Source organism: Polistes fuscatus, unplaced genomic scaffold (genome assembly GCF_010416935.1).
Source record: "Polistes fuscatus isolate 324 unplaced genomic scaffold, CU_Pfus_HIC Scaffold7, whole genome shotgun sequence".
NCBI lineage: Eukaryota > Metazoa > Arthropoda > Insecta > Hymenoptera > Vespidae > Polistes > Polistes fuscatus.
The window spans coordinates 8,640,635-8,664,339 of NW_025113151.1; the positions used below are offsets into that span (position 1 = coordinate 8,640,635).

Genomic DNA, 23,705 nt, shown 5'->3' on the forward strand with positions numbered 1-23,705 from the left:
AATATTTATCGGTCTATGCCGCGTCATTTCTTCCCACAAATCGAAAAGTAGGGGGAAGGGGAGGATGAGTAAAGACGGGTGGACGGGGGGGGGAACCCCGTTCTCGTCTTGGATTTACAGAAATAAGGGAAAAAGAATTCCGAGACGGATGATGTCGGAGGGGTTGCTCGAACGATCTTCTCCCTGCCGGTAACTGTAACCATTTGCTAAAAGAAAGAAAGAGAGAGAGAGAAAAAAAAAGAATAAAAAAAAGAAAAGAAGAGAAAAAAGAAAAGAAGGAAAAGAACGAGAGAGACTAACGGAATATTCGTTTCGTGTTGTTCGCAAGAAAGAGAAGGGAAAAAAAAGACAAAATGAGAGACGGAATGAGAGCGAGAGAGGAAAAAATACCACATATAAACGTGCGTGGATACGTGCGTGAGTGTGTGTATAGGTAAGCGTGCTAGCATCTGCTACGTCGTTCTGTACGCCGTTTTACCCTTTCTAAAGCTCAGTTCAACTCTTAATAGAGACGAGTCGAGCATTGTCGCAAGTGGTACGAACGATTCCACCGATGAAACGATAAAACTCGAACGGCAACTCTTCTACTATCATCCGTAGCTGTCGTCGCATAGAAACGTCTAGCTTTTCAACTTTTCTTCGAGGGAAAGAAAGAAAAGGGAAAAGAGAAAAAGAGAGAGAGAGAGAGAGAGAGAGAGAGAGAAAGCATAGAAAGAGAAATGATTTAAAAAAAAAAAAAAATGAGAAAATCTCGCATACCTTTTCTTTTTTTCTTTTTTTTTTTTATTCCTATGCTAAGACTACTACTTCACCTCATTTGTGTTATTCTACGAGGGTTTTTTCAAAAAAAAAAAAAATAAAAAACAGAAGAAAAGGAAACTGAACGAACGAGAGAAAGAGAAAAATTGAGATAGGAAAGAATTTTACTAGACGAAATAACGAAGAATAAAATTCTCAGTTAATACCATATAAACCCATATACCATATATACACTTATAAAACTAACTTGTAAAGGAATTTTTATTTTTATTTCGTTTAGTTTGGTTTAGTTTATAGTTTTTATCAAAACTACTTCGTACACGTGCATCAAATATTACACAAATGATAAAGAATGTAATAAAAAAAACTGGTTTAAAAATGTATTTTTCAAATATTCGTCGAATACAAACGCGAAATAAAAACGGATACAGATACGGAAACGAAACGAAACGAAACGAAATAAAACGAAACAATAGGAAAGGAAATGAAATGAAATCAAATCAAATCAAAATCGAGAAGGAAATAAAATAATAAGTGATATGATAGACAGTCTAGTATCAGCTTCGAATATTTCATATAAATTCGTCGACAAATAGAAAATTTCATTTCCAAAAGGCTAATCCCAAAGTGTCGACTTGTAGATGGAAGTCTCGACTTAATTAGAAAGAGACAGAGAGAAAGAGAACGAGAGAAAACGAGAACGAGAGAAAGAGAGAAAGATAGAAGAGCGTATAAATTCTGTCGTATTCGCTAAATCCTTTGGAGAAAAGCGAGTTAGCTAGGTTGCTAGCTAGCAACCTAGCTAGCAACCTAGCTAGCAACCTAGCTAGCTAGCTAGCTTTCGTCTCGATGCTAGACGACGTGGAGGATACGAGAGAATGGTCGAGTCACTGCGAGGGTAAACCACCACCCTGTACCGGGATTTCCACGAGTGGCTGATACAGACCTTTGCAGCCGTCGCGTGTTCAACGACCGTAACTCAATAGGGTCCGTACTACTCTCTCTCTCTCTCTCCCCCTCTTTCTCTTTATCTGTCTGTCTGTCTGTCTTTCTATCTATGTGCTACCTTCCGATAGGTATCCATTTGCACAGTAGACTTTGATACCAATGAATATGCCGGACGACATCGATTTGTCGTTTACCGTCAGATGATTATTATTATTATTATTATTATTATTATACAGAAATTATTGAATTTATATATGAGAAATGTTTTAAAGAATCTAATAGAATCTTTTCTTGTTTTATTTTTTCAAAGATTTATTCTTGATAGTATACGAGGAGTCGAAGAAAAAACAAAGATTCGTACGTGATAATTCGCAAACGAAAAAAAAGAAATAAGTAATAAAATCAAATGAAAAATAAAAAATATAAAAAGATAGTCTAGAATGTTCCGGGGGAGGGGGGCGAGGAGGGAGTAGGTATAGGAACTCGAGAGGATTCTCCATCGAGAGGATTCTCCATAGAGAGTATGGAAGAGGAGGAGGATGAGGAGGAGGGGGGAGGGAGGAGGTTATAGGTAGTCGGAGGTTGAAAGAGAGGATCGTTCGAATGGCCGATATTGCACCCCCGGGCTGTAATTCGTATCGAGTTTTCCGTACTGGCCCGGCAACTCGATCGGAAACGCGATCAGGATAGCGAAAGTAATTTTCGGACGATACGATAGAAGAACGCCTATATTCTCTCGTTGTATTCCTCCCCCTCCTCAACTCCCCCCCCCAACCCCAGCCCCCGCTCCCCGTCCACCTTCCACCGCCACTGGTGGTGGTTCCTGGGTGAAATCGTAGTAGACCAAGGAAAATTAAGTCACGACGATAGAAAAGTGCTTATAGGAAAAAAAAAAAGGTTATTTCTCGAAATTACGTTAAACTAGACTTACGATTCCGATGGTTATGGAAGAACTCCGCGCACTCCATTCCAGCTCAACGAGTTTCCGTTCTATTTCTGATATAGGTATCCGTGTGAAATTGCTTCGAGTTACGTGATTATCGTACGGGAAATAACGTCTACGGTGCTGTAATTTGAATAAGAAAGATCATTAGCGGATAGAGACAACAATCGGTAATATATGCTAATGTAATTATAAAAATGAATTTGTTTGTTCTTTTTCTTTTTTTTTCTTTTTTTAACTATGTAAAGTATTCCACATTTTGTTTCTTTTGTTATCGAAATTTTAGACTATTTTCTTTAGAATACGAATGACATACTCACACACAAGTTTCTTTTTTCAATACCATTTTTTCAAACTATTTATATTAAATCTTCGATATTGCAAAAGGCAACGTTTTTATTGGAAGAATATTATGTATAATATTCTATTGAATATTTTAATCACTATAATACACATTTAATAGAACAAATTTCAACGAAATAGAAGATAAATTACGTTAATGCAAAATTCGTCAGAAAAATAATTCAACGTTAAAGCAAAGAATTTTCATGAAATATTTTTATCCAAACCGTTCCTATATAAAATCTCTTCATAATAAGAAAAATAATTCATATTAAATGCTCCACATGTTTATACGGGAATATAGGATTTTCCAATTTTTTTATTTAAGTTCTAAGTTTAAATATATGAGATATTTTGATTAAAAGGCATACTTCATCTTTACAAATATTAATATCATATCAACGCAATTTATTAATAACTATAAATTACATTCTATAAGAAATTTAGTGATATCAAAAAATAATTCATATTAAATGCTCCCCATGTCTATATGGAAATATAGAATTTTCCAGTTTCGACAATTATTTAATTTCTAAGCTTAAATATATGAGATATTTTGATTAAACCGCATACTTCATCTTTACAAATATTAATATCATATCAACGCAATTTATTAATAACTATAAATTACATTCTATAAGAAATTTAGTGATATCAAAAAATAATTCATATTAAATGCTCCCCATGTCTATATGGAAATATAGAATTTTCCAGTTTCGACAATTATTTAATTTCTAAGCTTAAATATATGAGATATTTTGATTAAATCGTATACTTCATCTTTACAAATATTAATATCATATCAACGCAATTTATTAATAATTATAAATTACATTCTACAACACAAATTGTTGATATTGTTTAACATATTATATAACGTTGTTCCGAACATTAACACATATTATAACATATAAAAAAATGGGGGAAGGAAATACAAGATAAATTTGGTTGGTCCAGAATTGACGTAGGTTTGATCTCGTTGGCCGGAGGCGTAGAAGGAGAAGAGAGGAGGGTTGTTACTAAGGATGGTGAGGGAGACGGCCAGTATATTGGCCGATATTCAGCGAGCATTAACCAGAAGCATTCCCCGCTCGACAAATGGCAATTTAACGCTGTCGAGCGTCGAGCGTCTCGGTCGATATTCGGAACGACCCTTTGACCGTCGACGTTAATGCACGGCCGGCCCTTTATTTCCGGCTGTCACCTAGCCACGACGATAGGAGGAGGACGAACAGAACCGAGACGAAGAGTAGGCGAGGGGACCATTGCTGCCCACCCACCACAGTCGTGTCGACCACCACCCACACCCACCATATCGGAATGAAAGATAGAGAGGTAGGTAGTAGACAGAGATAGAAATAGATAGGGACACTTATTCTCTTACACGCCTACGACATACACGATCTCTCAACGATTTCATTACGAATTAATTGTTATAGTAACGTTAGCTAATTTCAACATTTCCCTTCATTTATCTTCTCTACCCCTTTTTTTTTTCTTTCTTTTTGTAACCTTATTCCATTGTAATCTCTCGATTTTATTCCTTTTTCCATTTATTTGCTCTACGTTTCTTCGGAAATTCAAAGTATCTGTTTGTTTTTTTATTACTTTTTGAGATTGTGTTGACGATTAGTTTGGATAGCTTTTAAGTGTTCGATTTTTTCTCTTATATTCTTATTTATTTCTAATCGATCTACTTTTTGTAGAAAATAATGAAACAATATTTATAATCGTTAACGTTCACATTAAGAAATTATAATAATAAAAATTCAAACATAGACTTTGTATATAAAATAGTGTAATAATTAAGCATCGATTTAAATAATACTCGTCTTTGAAAGGATCAATTCGTACAATTAACGTGATTTTTATATTTTATGTATTCTCACTTAATCAAAATTCGCGTGCATTTTTTTTAAAAAAGAAAAACAAAAAAAGGAAAAACAATCTAGTAATTCTACTAAACAGTGTGTGTGAGTGATAATGACGGGAAATTAAGTCGCAGAAAAGTAAACATAATTGTAGGACAATACGCGGGTGGTGTTCGGATCCATTGTCGTAGGTATACGGTCGTTCGGTCGGGCGACTGTCGCTCGCCAGGTGTCCCATCTCCCGAATATATATCAGCTACAATGCGGTTCAACATACAACAGAATTTAATGAAGCGGGACCGACACTTACGGAGCTCGTGTTTCGACGTGACAGTGTGTCCGATTCAAAGCCCTCGTTACCGAAGGGGCGATCCGTGACGAATGGGGGAGGGTTTATGTTACTTCCCTTGGACAAAGAAACTCAGTCTTGTTCTCTCTCTCTCTCTTATTCATTCACTCATTCATTCACTCTCTTTTATGTTTTTTTTATATACAATAACATAGACACGTTTTTATCGAAAAGATTTTATACTCTGCCTAATTCATTAATTCTTTTAATTCGTATGTCTCCATATAACTGATAAATTATTCCACACCATTTATCTTTCTTTCTTTTTCATTCTAACCCACTGACTTTTTAAATTTTGATCTCTCTTTCTACCTATCTAATTCATTAATTATTATTTTAACACTTTTGTCTTTTCTAACTCATTAATTATTTTCATTTCTATCTCTTGCATCTCTCTTTTCTTAACACGTTTATTCTTTCACTTTGTTTATCTCTTTCTCTCTCTCTCTATCTCTAACTCGTTCAATCTCTAACTTTGTTTCTGTGTCTTTTTTCCTACACTTTCGTACTTATTCTCTTTTTATACACCACTACTCTTTTTCTATTCAACGTTTGTACTCTGAATACCCAACCAACCAACCAACCAACCAACCAACCAAGCCGCCGACGTGGCATTGCTAGCTGCCGTTCGCTGATTCAGGACGCACAAATTTTCAGAAAAATATCCACGAGACTCAAAACGAGCGAGCGGAGCCTCTCGCTGCGCGTTAATGGACTCTTTTGTATCGTGCATAAGTTAAGCGATCGTTGAATAACGACGCCCCGCCGATATATATATGTATATATATTCTATACACACACACACACACTGACAGACAGACGTATATATACATATATAATATATATATGTTCACATATAATATACATATAATAAATATATACACGGTGTATTCTCGCATGTCAACTACATTAATATTCGTGGTGACTCGACGTCTAGTCGATGTTTCATCTACCCCGGTTCTATTATCATTAATATCGCGTCACCTCCCATTGTCCCTGTTAATCGACGCAATTACGAAGAGACAGACATAGAAAGGGAAAAAAAAGAAAAGAAGGAGTAGAGTAGAGGGGCAGCGAATGTTGTATAACGACAAGAAAAAAAATATAAAAAAAAAAGAAAAAATAATATAAAGAATAAAAACGCGTCTAGGTTTCCCCTATTATCAGACACGCTATTTCCTCAAATCAAAAACTTTCTACCGTCTTCGAGGCGTTCACGTGTCGGTGACTTTTAATAATCGCGGCTTATGATCTTCCCATCTCTTTCTTACTTTGAATATTCTTTTCTTTTCTTTTTTTCTTTTTTTTTCTTGTTGTTCTTTTTCTAAACGAGAATTCCATCTATTAAGAATCTTCAATATGAACAACGGTATTTCTATATTTCGATATTTCTAATTAAAAGTGAACGAAAATCTATGACTTAGAACGAAATGAAGTTCATTCGAAATGGAGAAGGAAGAAATAATTTATTTTGTTTTTTCGTTAATCGGTATCTATCTTACCTGATTCATCAGGTATCAATCTCGGTGGATCTCGTTAACGACGATCTACGATCATAGTCCGGTTCTAACAACACACAGTATCGGAGATTTCACACATAGACACATTTATTTTTAATTTTCCTTCGATATTATTTTTACTTTTTCCAAGAGATTTGATTTATCAAACCAAGTCTCTCTCTTGTCGGTCTATTTTTTTTTTTATTATCGATTGATTTCTCAAATCTCAAATAAATTCACCACTCGACGACGATGACGACGATACTATCACAACGTCCGCGATTCGTCGTTCCTTTTTATCCCTTTTCACCTTTTTCTTTTTTATTTTCACTCAAGGGAGAGCCAAAAATAACAACACACTTAAAACACGAGATTATGTCTGTAATTATAAACGTTAGCAAATCGTTTGTTTGTTACACACACACATACATATATATATCGTTCCATTAATCACGATTTATTTTAATCGAAGATAAAATTAAATGAATTTTTCTTATTTATTAATCGAATACAAAAAAAAATGAATGATCAACGTCCAATTGAATTTTTTGATTGGATGGTTTTCTCTTTTTTATATATTTTTTTTTAATAGAAAACTGGGATGGTAAAAGGATGATTCGCGTTGGCCGGGTTGCCGGTACTACAGGCGCACGAGAAATGCACTCTCCGCGGATGGACCCACGCTTTTATCGACGCTGCAACGACAGCTGGCGCATCTACGCGCGCGCAAGCGTGTTGCATTCCTCTCTCGTTTGCTTTTCCTACGTTTCTGTCCTTTTCTTCTTCTTTCTCCATCTTCTCCTCCTCCTCCTCCTCCTCCTCCTCCACCTACTACTCCTCATCTTCCTCATCTTCCTCTTTTTCCATCTCTCTCTCTCTCTCTTTCTATTTTTTTTCCTTTCCTTTTTTATTTCTTTTTTCCCTCCACCTTTCCTCCTTCTTTTCCACCTTTGCGTTTGTGTTCGTTTTCACGAGAGGCATGGTCAGCTCTCAAGCATTCGGAAGAGTGAATGCGCGCGTGTAAGACACCAAGCTCACCCTTTTTTACGCTCTTATGCCTTTTGGCCCTTCGGCCCTTCGTACCTTGTATCCTTGTGATCGATCTAATGCGACTTCCGACCTTACTCAATGCAAATGTAACCCTCCCCTACCCCTTTTTACTTTCTTCTTTTCAATCTTTTTTTTATTACTTTACCGTGATTTAAATTTGATTTTAAAACAGGTGTTTCTTTTTTTTTGTTCCTTTTTTAATTTTATTTCATGGATTATTTTTCTTTTTTTTTTTCAACTATTATTAATCAATGATAAAATAAATTTTCTATAAAATAATAATAATAATAATAAATAGCGCAGTGATTTTTATATTCTTTTACATATTACGTATAATGTAATTAAAATCATTTTGATATGACAGTAATTTTAATAGGATGCGAATAATACTTTTTACGTAACGGCAATTTAAATTTTATCGTAAAACGAGTCTTTTCTAAAAGTTACTTCTTCTTCTTCTTCTTCTTCTTCTTCTTGTTTGTTTTTAAATATCCGTTCATGAATTATTTACAATATAATAAAGGATAATTTATTCTAACAATAATTAAGAGTTTCTTATCATCGATTATAGAATGAATGTTTAAAAAAAAAAACAAAAAATAAAAAAGAAGAAAAGATAAGAATGATAATAAGATTCATTTTGAAAGAATTAATTAGATTACATAACCAAGACCATTTTTCTTTTCTATCAACGATCACAATTCATTGGTGCGATAGTAAAGTAAAAAGGAAGAGCCGCGTGGAAAGAGTACACTTCGTTGAGTAAATGTTTGAGACCGGCTGAATTAGAAGGCTGAGAAAAATGTTTGTTCGTTGCCCGACAAAAGACATCGCTTATCAAGCGTTGTAATTAACGATTCACTGCAATTCGTTTTGCCTATCTGCTACGTGCCGCTATATTCATTCTATCTTTTATTATTACGTATACACTTATCTATTTCTGTCTAATAAATTTTTGTCCCCCATTATGAATATTATAATTTCTATTAATACAAAACACTTATGTACAGTTCGTTTGAATAAATTAACATTGAACTAGCAAAACAAAAATATACAAAGTTATACAAAAATATTGATTTCTAAATTCCCTAAAATTGAATATGAACTAATTTTATTCCACATTTGTCGACTTAGTTTTTCCTGTACTTGGTGTTACAAGACACCCTATATACAAATCTCTATTAATCTCTCACTCACTCATTATGAATATCATAATTACTATTTGTACGAATATATCGACAATTATTCAGATAAGTTTAATATAATATTGATATGTATATACGAATATATTTACAATCGTTTTATCATTCTAATTGTAAATATGTGGCAATCGTATAATTATTATGACATAAAACATGGCTCAAAATTCAAATATTTAACGTTTAAAATTCGGAGCATCCATAACAGAGTTAATTCTTGCCCCGGAGGTCTCATAATTGTGAAAATGAACGTGATCGTTCGATCCCTAAATAGAGAATTTTTGATTGAAAGTTTTAGGTATAATAGATTGGTGTTAAACGAATGAATTGGAAGAATCATTGTTGCATCATTCGTTGACGGCATATTACAAGGAATATTTTATCGTCGATCGTCCTGTCGACTCATTTGATTGATTCTACGAGTAATTAGCGGATAACCTCGGAAACGGGTAGCCACAAATTTCGATTAATATGGTTACTGAACGAAGCGACACGTAAAACGTACCAACCAACGATCTGTACAATCCTCGTACACTCGATATTATAGCATCCAGGGTCACCTAACAACGCGAACAGTTTCAAATAAATCCTGATAAATTTAATCCTCGAGAGTTCAAAGTTCATCGGCCCGATGGATATTCGAACAGATCTCGTTAAAAGCCCGTTGCCGTTTTCTCTACGTTGTATCTCGACTGTGTGGACACGTTAAGTCGACGTGACGAGAATCGAAACGGAATAACAGAGAAAAAGAGAACTCTACGGTAGAAAAAAGATAAAGAAGAGTGTCTAACTTTTTCTCTAAGTCCAAGGGACCAGACGACCTCGCAAGAACGAGTCGTTCGTAATTAAGATATTAATAATTCGACTTGAGAGACCACTCGAGAAAACATCCTTGATACCGATAACAAAAACAATCTTCTTCTTCTTTGCGATCTTACACGCGCACGCATACGTATATGCATATACGGCAACATTCTTGACAAGAATTTTTATTTTTTTCACCTTCCAAGATATTTAATATGTATTTTTTGTTCTAACTATCTTAAGTGATACGAAAAAGAATCTTCCTATTTGTAATTTTATTCATACATATATATATATATATAATATATTAACATACTTAACAAAATTGAAAAAGTATTCCTATGGAGAACACACATTTATTTATTCTTTCATTTTTTAAATTAAATATATGTCCTTCTCTCTCCCTCTCTTTCTATTTTTCTTTCTATCTATTTTAAATGATATGAAAAAGAATCTACCTGTTTGCAATCTTACATACATACACACACATACACATACGTACATATATACATAAAGAAATCAAAGTAGAGTTTCTATTTGTGCGTTTCAATTTTTCCAAGAAATTTAATCTGCCCTTCTACTTTTATTTTTCTTTCTCATTCTGTCTTGAGTCGATCTTATTAAACATTAAGAAATGTTTTTACGAGAATTCGCGTAGTTGCTTCTGCACATTCAACGAGCTTATGCAAAACAATCAAGTCTCGCAATGTGCGAAATGAGCCACGGGAATAACCGGTTAGCGCACCTTTCGCGAGAATGAAATTAAATTTGCGCCAAACGTTTAATTAATTTCCATCCGCTCGTTATCGGCCCTCGCTTTACTCGCTTATGTATACATTTATGCGGCCCTTTCTTGCACGGGAGTTAATCAGCGCTCTTCGTTCGGACTATTAAACATTCTCAGAAGAAGAGGTTCATTTTTCGAACCAACCACTGTTTCTTTTACTTTTCATTCTTTCTTTTTCTCTCTTCTTTTTTTTTTTTTTCTTTTTCTTTTACTCCGACTTACTAAATTTTTGGCTAATGACGTTACCTTACAAGTGTTATATTTATTCTCACGTTATTATCTTTTCCGATCTTCATAAAAATCACTTTGCTCGATCGATTATAAATCTCTGTGTATATGTGTGTGTGTTTGTGTGATTTAATAAGATATGAATTTATTTAATTACATACAAAAATATTCTACCATCTCATCATCGAGTTGTTAGAATCGAAAAAACGCATGACCCTTTTCCTCCTCCCCTCCTCCCCCACCACTTCCTCGCAACGGTTTTTAAAGCGTGAAAAGACGAATGAGAGAAATAAGGATGTGTAAAAGAACCTACTAAGTTACCACGACTAATGGTAATGACGCTCGTAATTTTAACCGATAGCGAGGGTGCGACCCAAGAGACATTTCTAAGTCCCCGATATCAAATGAATTATATCGTTCGACGTACTCCTTTTTCTCCGGGAAAGTATCGGCTACAGTCAAGAACCCCCTGAATCACGCGACGAAAAAACGACGAGTAAAAATAACATTCACAAGGGAGAATGGCTTACGTTTTATTTATGAATCGTCTGACTCGAATGTCCACCCTTTTAACCCTTTAAGTGCACACGAACAATAGTCAGACAAGCGAAAAGTAAAGAAATATTTAGTTCGTATCAAATATTTATGAGAAAGTGAAGTAAGTTATTAATCATATTTCTTTTTCCTTTTCTTTTTTTTACTTTTTGTAATAATTTTTCCTCTCGAGAAAATATTTATACGTTTTAGTATTTTGTAAAGATTGTATTCGAGCAAAAAACATCGATACAAATTTAGACAACGTTAAAAATTCGATAACAAAAATTTCTCGCTTTTCTTTTCGTTAACAAAAATCAACGACACAAAATCAAAATTGTTTCCACGTTTATAAAAAAACCATGCATGCAATTCATATACATATAAATACATAATAAAAAGTAATGTACAAAAGAATTAGAACGACACGAAATTCTGCCATATGGTACGAGAAACAGGGAATACAATAAAGAATACAAAAACACGCGTAGAAAAGAAGGTACGAAAAGGTATAACTATTATTACGAATACTAAACCACACTACGATCTTCGCATAGTGGTTAATAATAAAAGGACATTGTTAAGTATCAGTTTGTTGTGTTATTGTGCATCGATAGCATATCGAAGTTGTTTGAAAATGGTACACTTGTCGATCTTTTTTCTTCCTTCTCTCTCTCTCTCTCTCTAATTCTTAGTCTTTCTCTCTCTCTTTCTTTTTCATCCTCATAGTCATCGTCTCGCGATGTAGAGGGTTAGTCTATATACGACCGGATGGGAAACGTCCGAGCTGCGACTCTTGGTACAATGGGAACAACTCCAGACATCGGTTTATATAGGAACCACAGTGAATATGTATGCGTGTGTGTATGTTGTATGTGTGTGAGAAAGAGAGAGAGAGAGAGAAGCATATACGACGCAACACGATGATGCAACACGAGCGCCACTGCCGCCATTGCAACTCGCAGTTAGACAATGCATCGAGATAAGCACTGCGTTCGGTTGAACGTTCCGGTGAATACCGGTTGGGGCTTGCCATTGATAGTTGCGAGAGCTATTTCTGCAATAGGAAATAGGTGTATCGAGAACTAGCTAGTCTCTCTCTCTCTCTCTCTGTCTTCTAGAATAACCAATATTCAGTGAGATACACGTGATTCTCTAGATTTTCGTCGATTAAATAATTCGAAATCTGGTTCTCATCTCTCGTAGAATGTATGACATTGTATCTATGTTTGCATACTGTGTGATCGTTTGAAGAACAATTATTATTTGTTTTATTTGCGAATAAATTTTGTTTTAACGATATAACACTATCTAAATATATATATTTGTTATAAGAGTTATTACTATTAATTATTTATAAAATACGTTTATTTTTTTATTTTACTGCAATTTTTGTTTTCTATATATTATAGAAACGTGGAAGAACGTTAAACGAGAATTTTATGAAAATTTCTAATTATAAATTCATTACTTTTTGCTCCTCTTTTTTTTTTTGTTTTACATAAAAGTAAGCAATTATTCTTTCACGATCCGATAAAAATGGAACGCGGTCGTGTTAATAGCTTGAGTAATATGCTATTAGAATGAATAAAATAGAACATTCAAATTTTCAATTTATCCTCTATTAACGGGAAACAACGAAACCGTTACGTAATTAATGTAAAACGTCTAATTAAAATGTTATTACAAATAATTACAAAACTTAAAATATCGATCAATCATTCTTAGGAGAATTCTTAAATAATACCCAAAGAAATTTAACCAGAACATTAATAATTACCATCCAACTAATCTCCTCTCTCTCTCTCTCTCTTTCTTTTTTCTTATTTTTTGTATTCCTCGGAGATGTATCGTCTCTCAAAGCAAAGGGTCAAACGAGAGCTCGTAAAATTAACGAACCTTTTTTCGCTATACCGCGCCTCGTTCATAGAGGAAACCATCTCTGACTTTCATATACATAATAAACACACACACACATGCATACATACATAAATTCGAAAAGCTGTTGGATATGCTGTTTCTCGTGACACGGTGCATCATTCAACTTGTGGAGGAGCATCTTGTTTTCCTTCATCTCACGAATCTACGTTAGAGTTCTACTCCTATTTATCCTTTTTTTTACACACATCTACATGAAAATAAGTACACATATGCACTATCTCTTTCTCGAAGAAGAAGAAGAAGAAGTAGAAGGTAAAAAACAAAAAATGAAAGAAAGATGATAAAGAAGAAAGACACAAAGAGTGAAAGAGAGAGAGAGAGAGTAACAACGTCGAGGTAATCAAAGGGGTAGGTGTATATTCGTGGGTACTTTACCACCCCTACCCTTACCCCTACCAACCCCCTCGAAACGCCCCGGTGCTCTCGAGGTACACGCGGGAGCGTTGCCGAACAATCGTTTCGGGAGCTTTGAAGTTTCTACGCTGTATACGAGTCCACCCTTTCCCTCTCTCTCTCTCTCTCACTCTCACACTCTCTCTCATTCTCATTCTCATAGCAAGGTTGAACGGGTATAGGGGGACCGAACGCGTATGGCGTCGTCGAAAGCTTGCTACCCCCTCTCAGAGGTCCTTCCTCTCCACCCCCGCGTACCAAAAGAGAGAGAATGAAAAAGTTAGAGAGAGAGAGAGAGAGAGAATGAAACGAAGCTAATGTCGTCGAACGTGCTTCTGCTTTGTGAATAAGAAGGGCTTCGAAAAAGAATGAGAAATAGAAAGAGAGAGAGAGAGAAAAGAAGAAGAAAAGTAGAGTGGGGCAAGCCAAGAGGCTAATTACAGTATTTTTCCCTCGGATATTCGCACGATGGTCATCGTGCCTGGATGATGGTACCTGCTTTGATTTATCCTCACCCCTTTTCCTTTCTTTATCTATCTATCTCTCTGTCTCTCTGTGTGTTCCGTCTTTGTCATAAAGAACGAAGAGCACCGTTGCGGAAGCTTTGTGGCATCGACTCTTCAAAGTTCCTCTACTTCTTCTTCTTCTTCTTCTTCTTCTGCTTCTTCTTCTTCTGATTCTTATACTTCTTATTCTTCTTCTTTTTCATCCAAAGCTTCTTCCCCTAACCATCGATCGTAAACACAGTCGGTATTCTTTTACTACCCCTTTTTTTTCCCTCCTCCTCCTCCTCCTCCTTCTCCTCCTCCTCCTTCTCCTTCTCGATCAAGGAGGAGGAATCAAAGGAAAACGACTTTCGACTTTCTTAGACTTGTTTCGAATTTATCTTTAGATATGGATGTTTGGTTCTTGTGGAATACCAAGGATTTTGTTGTTTTTTTTTTCTTTTTAAATTTATAGGGATGATGTAAAAATAATATTCTCTCTCTCTCTCTCTCTCTCTCTTTCTCTTACTTTCTTTTTACAAGCCTGGGAGGCTCTTCTCTCACGTTCGGTATCTCTCGTAAGCCTTTGCGAGTCGATGCCGCGTATGCAGAAAACATCGCGAAAGTGCCCACTCATTGTCCCGGAGTGGTAGTCGAGTGCAGCTTTGACGACGACAGGGTAATTAGTTCGTATTATACTTTGTGACATTGCCGGGGTCGGCCAGTGAAGGCAAAGAGATCTCTCTCTCTCTCTCTCTCTCTCTCTTTTTCCATCTTTCACTCTCATTCTCTTACTCACTCACTCTTTCTATCCTCTTCGAATCCAATTACGATTTTGGTTTGAGACACGTTCTCTCTCTCTCTCTCACTCATTCTCTTTCTCTCTGTTTCTTTTACACGTGCATATACATATATATGTATGTGTGTACATGCCAATAGGTGGCTGGTCCATGCATAAGTTCTATCACTCTGTCTCTTTCTTTCTTTATTTCTCGGTTCATCTTTACCCCGGTAGGATGCAGGAACGCATAAGGGGGATGAACGAGTGGGAGCCACCACAAGGTTTATCCGAAAACTCTTTGTCAACAAAAGAACGTCGAGTGTGCCGCTATAACGTACGCACACTTCGAGGTATAAAGGGACAGTGGGTAATAAAAACCCTCGGCAAGGCTTCAACGAGCACGCGGAAGTTACTTTTCACGAGTACGCCTCTGCTACTCCAGAAGATGTTCCGCGAAAGGCACTTTCCTTTCCCTTTTTCTCTCTCTCTCTTACTCTTTTCTATCCTCGTCGTCGTCGTCGTCGTCGTCGTCGTAGAATTTTCTCGTTAGCACGTAGAAACCAAAAAGCATTTGCTAGCCGACAAAGAGTAAGACTCTTTCTCAATTCTCAATTTGAAGAAACTCGAGCGTGAGAGAGAAGGAAAAAGTACGTTTTGTTCTCAATCGGCAAACACTCAAGTTGGACAAATTTTTCAAACGTTCAAGCAAGTAAGTCGTCTCTCCTAAGTAATAGAGATCAACACGTACAACGGTCTTTTTCTAAAACGTAAAAATACACGTCTTGTTACTTCTCTAACAACTTTCTTTTTACCTTTTACGAGGATAGTATTTGCGGTATTACCTAGTATTTTCTCACGAGATCGATTAAAGAAAACAAAAAAAAGAAAACCAAACAGCAACGGGAGAAAAAGTGAACGGGTTTTCTTTTCTTTTTTTTTTTTCTTCTCATCGAACGATTTTAACCTAACGCGGAATTTTCTCGTTAACGTTCGATCAAATCGAAAAGGGAAGTTTAAAAGGGGTATTCTCAAAGACTCTATCTAATTTTCCAATAGGGAAAAGTAATAGAAAGACCGTAAGAAAGAGAGATAGGAGATTGCAAGCTAAGTTGCATCGAGAATTCGAAATTTCCCAAGGGCTATATACGTCCCCCCCCCTCCTCATCCTCCTGCTCCTACTCCCGTTTTCAACGTGCTACTACCTCCATTCCTTTTACTTCTTTCTCTATTTTTTTTTCTTTTTTTAGATAGTTTAGAAAGGAATAAAAAAAAATGACAGAGAAGATTGTTCGGAAGTAGAAACTCCTCTAAATATTTCTCTTTATCCAACGTTAGATGTTGAAAGAAAACGTGGTCTCACGTTCGTGACGTGGATCGAAACGAATCGAAGATCGAACGAGAAAAAATATATAAAAAAATTAGAAGAAATAGAAGAGAGAGAGAGAGAGAGAAATGGGGAAAGGAAAGGAATATGAAAAAAAGTTGGATATAAAAAAATGTTTCCTTTGACGTTTGAACATCGTGACGACTGTCAAACGGGGGCGACATTGTGCATCTTTCTCTTACCCAATGTGACAGTTCCTTTGCAAGTGCTCCGACGTTTCAAACTACTCGGCCTCGAAAAAGTGGTGCACCCGCTCTATGTGAAAAGTGTCGACCATATTATTATCGATCGTGAGAAAATATGATGTTGTAAAGGGAGAGAATAGTTGATACGGACGAAATTTTGGTACGCTTTAACTTGCCTACATTTATCGAACCCTAAGTGAACCTACTATGATGCGAACCCTAAACGAGATTAAATATTCCCACGATTATGATTACGTCAAATATTTTCTGTTAAATATCATAATTTCGCTATTGTTTGTAAATTTAAATGAAACGCTTAAAATGAAATGAACAATATTGAGGAAATTTAATATCGTTGATCTGACGTTGATTTGGCATATCTTTTCGAATATCAAGGAAACATAAAATTAGTGTAAGAATAAAGAGGGAAAGTAATAAATAAAAATAATATAAAAAATATTCGATATTTTCTCGGAATGTGCATACATTGTGAACCTTGGCAAAGGATTTTCCAAGCATTCCAGCAAAAGGACATACATGTCCATCTTCAATATGGAAACCCAGGTTAAATTCTATTCCCGCAAGCTTCCCCGCGTGTTCTCTCTCGTCTCCTTGGAAGCAGCAGCCTCAAGCTTGGGATGCCATGCATCTCGACATTGGAAGTCGGCGGCTGTGCTTTGAGGGTGCCGAGTACCGCACTCGACGTGTGTCATACGGCGCCCTTCCGTCACTGGCGTAACATTCTCACTCAACAAAATTTCTTTTTTACCATTCATGTCCATTCACACAAATTATTAATATATTTTTATTTATTTATATTTTTTCTAAACCTAAATCATTTGAATTCGATTAATATTTAATACGAGCATACTTTCACGATCCTTACATAATCATCAAATTTTTTATATCAATTTATATATTTAGAAAAAAGTAAAAATATCGGTATAATATGCTATATAAAATTATGTAATTATTCGTTAAAAAAATTCTGGAATTATAATTAATTAGATTTTGTTCGAATTTTCTTGAAATTATTTGCAAAATATTTTTCCCTCGAATTTTATGAAAATTATTTGAGAATAAAAAAATACTAAAGTAGTGTGTTACATTATAATAATGAGAAAAGGAAAGAAAAATAAATAAAAACCATAAAATAAATGAAATCGTGAAAAAAAGAGTAAGAGAAAGAACGAGAGAGAGAAAAGAAAAATAGGTAAATGCAAATAAATGGGATAAAAAATGTGTGTCGGGGAGGAAAAAAGAAAATAAATAAATAAAGAACTGCGCCAATGGGCGTAGGAAGGTGGTAGGTAGGTGCCAGAGGGGGTTTGGCGCCCTCCTTTTCTCTTCTCGAAGGCTTTCTCAAGCAAAGTTGACGCGTACTCCGTTGGTGAGGAGGAAAATGCGGGAAAGGCGCGGTGTCGCGCCCTGTTCGCCACTAACTTTGATCGCCACTCAAACATTTTCGCTAGCAACCCGGTGCAATTCGCTGGCACCGACGCCCGTTACACGAATCCCTATATAGGGAGTGTGCTTGCCAACAGCTTGCCGACTAATTACAGCGCGGATCAAAGATTTCATCACCGACCGCCCTTTCTCTCTCTCTCTCTCTCTCCCTCTCTCTCTTTCTCTCTCGTTTCGACTTTCCTCTTCAACACCAACGCACCAACGCACCCCTCTTTTACATTGCGCTTTTTTTTTTTTTTTTTTTCCATTTTTCTACCGATTTCAACGAAATTTTTTTTCGTCGTTCGTTTTTTCCCTGACGTTTTTGTTTTTCGAAACGTGTAAAAGAAAAAAAAAGAAAATATGTAGGTAAATTTATTCGTTTCTACTTAATTCGGAAGGATTTTTTTTTTATTGTTTTCCCCAGCTCATTTCTTTTCGCGAGAAAAAATTAAACAATTTTGAAAATTGTCATTTTATTTTAAGGTCAATTTTGTTCCATTTAAATATGACAAAATTTCTATATATATATAAAATACTTTTATGTATTAACTTAAACCATAATTGACATAAGAATGAGAAATTTGTTCCTAAATAATTAGATGAAAAATAATACTGTTTAAAATCGGAAGGAAATTAACGGACGACGAATAGAACGAAGGTTCAAAGAAGAAGCATAGAAAGTAAGAACTACATTTCCCTCTTCCAATCCCTTTTTCTTCTTTTTTTTTTTCTTTTTTTACAGAACGCGAACGACCCTTTAAAACAAGGACCATAGTAGAAAGGAAGGAAGGAAGGAATGAAACGACGTCGTAGACAGGGGACTGTTTTCACCAACCGAATAAAGCGTGTTAAAGCTCTCGTCCTCGTTTCTCCAAAGTAATATCTTAATCCTCTTAAAGGCGAGAACGGCAAACCTAAACTCGAAACGCCTCGAGCAGAAACGTTGAACTGTTACGAATGAAATGCTGTACATTCCTACAAGAGTAAGACAGTAAAAAAAAAAGAAAAAAAAGAAAAAAAAAAGACAGAAAAAGAAATAGAAATTGAGAGAGAATAAGAGAGACACTAAATATCGAAAGAAAGAGATAGAGAGAGAGAGAAAGAAAAAAAGAGTAAGGGAATGAGAAAGTTAGATAGAGTGAGAAAAATAAAGACTAAGAGAGAGAGAGAGAGAGAGAGGAAAGGTAGTAGATGGCAGTAAAAGATCCGTGCAAAGACACGAACGATGTTTGCGAACGAAACCATGGCGAATCTATATATATATACGTCGTCGTGGTGGTGGTATCCTCTCTGAAGAGTAGAAGGAACCTCTTCTTCCACTTGTTTGCCTTTAATTTGTCCGAGCTCTTCTCTCGCGAACGAGAGAGGTGCGGCTGAATTGTCGAAGGGAATGTGTCTTTCGTTACAGGTAAAGAATATTTTCTATCCTTCTTTTTTTTTTTACCTACAATATTACACATTATTTTCAACGAATGAAAATTATATATATATATATATATATATATATATATATATATAATGTCATGATAGACAATTAAATGCAAGTACGAATTCATTTGAAAGTATGCTATCTTATTATTTTAGAATTAGTGTGATAATTAATATGCGATTAAATGAAAATATTATTTCACATTCTTTGGATTTACTTGATCGGTGTTATCGTTGAATAAATGCTAGAACTATGTAAAAACGTTTTGTTTAATATTTTAAATAAATGATCTTTAGTATTTTTAAATAACGATAAAAATAACGTTAAAATTGCATCAGAGTTTTATACCAACAACCTACTTCATTCTTACATTTTATAATCATAACTGACCAAACTAACCAAAAATATAGATCATTTTTCTATCGACCGTTACAATACTAATCGCATATACCGATCAAAAAAATTGTCTTTAAAGTACAAACTAGGTTACTCATTATTTCTTTCAATATTTCACAAAAAGTAAGCTACTAACACAAAAATTATCAATATATAAAACCAGTTAACTATTGTAAAACAATGGATTATATAAGTAGTATAATAAAAAAGAAGCACGCACATAAAAACACAAAAGTATCGTTAACGCGTGACGATTCAACGATAGATCGAACACGTTCAACCATTCCCTCCATTTCTTCTCTTCTCTTCTCTTCTCTTCTCTTTTTTTTTCTCCTCGCGAGAGTTGAATCGACACATTAAGAGCATCGAGAATGCCTATTGTATCGAAAGCTCGATTTAAATTCTAAAGTGGCTCGGAACGGAAGCGTGCCGCTGAAAGCTGGTCGACCCTCCTCGAAGCTTAGCGAGCTTTATCTCCTACCCTCTCCCTCCCTCTCTCTCTCTCTCTCACACTCTCTCTCCCATCCCCTTTATCCTCTCTCTCTCTCTCTCACTCTCTACGTTTACCTCGACGGCACTAACCAACGGAAAGCGACGTAACCGCGATCGATTCGTTGGAGCGCATCTCGTGAATTCCGACGAAGGTTCAGAACAGGGTCCAATGGCGGCAACCCTATGCGAGAAGCATTAATGCACCGAAACGTAGTTACAGTTTGTAACTCTATTTTGAGGGACGTGAACGAGTAACGTGTCTCCACCCCCTATTCTCCCCCCTTACCCCTTACCCCTTACCCGTTTCCCGAACCTAACCATTCCACCATTACTTCTCTCTCTCTCTCTCTTCGTCTTTCTCTTTCTCTTACTACCATGTTCTATTATCCCCTCTATATTTTGGAATACGGATAACAGTGAACGGAATGAGAAAGAGGAGAAGGAGGACGAGGAGGAGGAAGAGGAGAAGAAAGAGGCCGATGACAGGGATGTCGCTTCAAATGTTGGATGCGTCATATCGTCATATAATTCTAGAACCTATCTCTCTCTCTCTCTCTCTCACTCTCTCTTTCTCTCATAACTCTCACCCTTGTCCTTGATACGCCCAAAACATCTGTGTCGCAATTATCGTGAATATGTGCTTCAAACTGTCCGCCTATCGTCTATCATACGAGGACGAAAGATAAATGTCGAATAAACTCAGGTGCACTTGATTTTTGTTAGATTAATTTTCTCTCTCTCTAACGGGCCATACGGTTTTTGTGAAAAATAGTATAAATCCATTTAGAACTTGAAAATAAAAAATATAGTTTTTTTTTAGTTTGATTCTATTCATTGTAATAATAATATAATAAAATCTTAAAATAAAACTATAACATTATTCGAATATATGAATTCGTATTAATACTGTTCAATCAATTTAAACGCAATCCGTTAAATATTTCGAAAATATTTCGAAATGAGAATAAATTTTTTGTTTTTATTTTTATTAGAAATGGACAGATATTCGGATCGAATAAATCGATTCGTATAGTTTCGAGAAAGAATATGCTGTTAGGTGATTGTTAGAGAGAGAAAGAGATAGATAATAGAAGCGAGCTGCATACCCAAAGTAATTTGTTAATCTCCCCATAGTCTATAAATTAGTCTCGGACTGCATAGATTACGTGGAACAGAGGCGGGCATGCAATTTTGGATGACTGTTATTTCCCCCCATCTGGCAGCGAATGCTTGTAGCATTGTCCGTTCACATAGAACGAATTCTTTCCTCTTGATTAATCTACAGTTAGAAATTAATCATCTTAAAATTGAGGAGATAGATCGAAGAGGGTGGAGTTAACCGGTTTATGAACTTTGTCAACCTTTGTGTATCGCATATACCTTGTTAGTAATATGTTTCCCCATCTCTTTTTCTCTCTCCCGTTATTTCTATCCATCTTTCTCTCTCTCTATATTTCTTTCTTTTAACCATGAACGTTGAGAATAAACGACAAATCGAAATACGAAGAGAATATTCCGAGGGAAATTTCGAATAAGGGTAGCTCGGACACAGGGAGTTTACGTACGTAGTACTGAAGGGTAGGGGGTGGCCTCGAACCCCTCGAAATATTGATTGACATCCGGGTGACAGATTTCACTGGCCACACACCCCTTTTGCTACGAACTGCAACGTATACCCAACGAACGAACGAACGAACGAACGAGCGAACGAGCGAACGAATGAACGGACGAGCCCAACCAACCACCCCCGAACTTTCAAACTCAGACCCTCTTTCTCTCTCTTCGTCCCTTACATCACCCGAAGGTACTCTTTGTCATGCTGATTTGTTGCCGAGCTCGCAGCGGTGCTCACCAACTTCCTATCTGCCAACGACTACAAAACGTTTTTGTTTGAACTTCTAACTTGTACAATAAAAAAGAATTATTTATAAGCGGTAAGTTTGACTACAAACGAATTTGATCTATCGTTAACAATCATTTTGATTTATTTCTCGTCGAAGAGATTCGCAACGTTGTTTTCCATTTAAAAATATCGCGATAAGATTCGAAACGTACGAATAAGTATTTCGAAAACATCGAATAAAATGTGACGAATTTCTGATTATATAGGGAAATTCTATTTTCAAACTCCCAGCTGTTCTCGAATCGAGAATTATTCTCGAACAGATCGTTAAAATTAGCATCGATCTATACGATTCACATATTAATGTTTTTCTCCTAATATTTGAGAGTAGTTTCAAAAATATCAAACATACTTTTTCTTTATTTTTCTCTCTTCCTTTTTAACATCGAACGCGTTTTACTCGAGCGAACCAAACCAATATCATCTTCCTTCTTCTTCTCCTCATCTTTTTCTTCCACCTCTCTCTTTATCCTTTTTTTCTTCTTTACTTCTCTAGATTTTTTTTTTGGTTCATTTCTCCGTTTTTTTCCTTTTTTTTTTCGTGTCTCCGCTCATCTCTCGTGCCCACACTCCTCTCTATATATCCTCTACAAGTTCGCTTGTATACCGAACGAATGAAATCTACTTAACGGCGAAGGACGATGTGCATCGAGGGAGAGTCGAGAAAATGTAAAGCTTACTGGAGAGACGAGGAGAGACACAGATGAAGAGAAAAAGAGACAGATAAATCCCTTCCAAGCGTACTTGAGAGTCGAGAAAAGAGAAAGCACGCGAGAGAAATATAAAGGAACACTCGAGATACTATAATCGAGTTCTATACTGCAATTTCCTTTTTCGAGTCCTCTCTTCTGAGGTACTCATTCGTTGCTATACGTATATATATATATATATATATATATATTTTTCTTAATATTCTGTACCCCATGTGCTTCGTGTACCTCTGTGCCATGAATTTATCATATTATTATATTTTAAGCAACATGACATGAAATCATATTTCTATTTCACTCGATACTAAAATATGATTATTGAAATATTTTAACAAAATTACGAATACTATCTAAACATATTAATATTGAATGATTATTTATTTATTTATTATTAGGGGAAAAATGTTTTTCCTCGTATTTTAATGCAAATGTAAAATAAAAAATATTTCCAATAATTCCATTCGAATAGGAATGATATCAAATTATATATATATATATAAGCATATATATATTATATATATTAATATAATATAATAATAATTTATATAATTATATATATATAAATTATTATATATAAGCATATATTTGTTTTTTTATTATACTTATTAATTCAAAGAAAAAAAAAGTGTAATAGTTAACAAAAAAACATATCAACATGTCCCCCGTTGTTTCTATACGATTTTAATCATTAACGTGTCCACTCGTATTTCATTTTCATTTTAAATCGATTGACATTATACTAAATCTCTTATGTTAGAGATGTTACTTAAGTTTCTTGACTCGAAACTTTCAAAAGATTAGAAAATCGTGACACATCCATATCTTTCTTTGAATGACGTAATAA

The 23,705-nt window shown here is 35.4% G+C and overlaps 1 protein-coding gene across 4 annotated transcripts in view; it reads right to left on the bottom strand.

The window, feature by feature from the left end:
• The window catches only part of LOC122524164 (frizzled-2), a 122,738-nt gene that overhangs the window by 80,854 nt on the left and 18,179 nt on the right, over positions 1–23,705 (bottom strand). For 2 of the 4 annotated variants that reach the window (XM_043646263.1, XM_043646261.1), the window contains one exon: positions 2,639–2,773. The exons of 1 other annotated variant lie outside the window; for it this stretch is intronic. In XM_043646263.1, the coding sequence (XP_043502198.1) occupies positions 2,639–2,675 (37 nt within the window). In that variant the 5' untranslated portion in view covers positions 2,676–2,773. Of the gene's footprint in view, positions 1–2,638; positions 2,774–6,714; positions 7,188–23,705 lie in introns of those variants that run through there. One more of the 4 variants, XM_043646262.1, reaches the window with a different exon arrangement.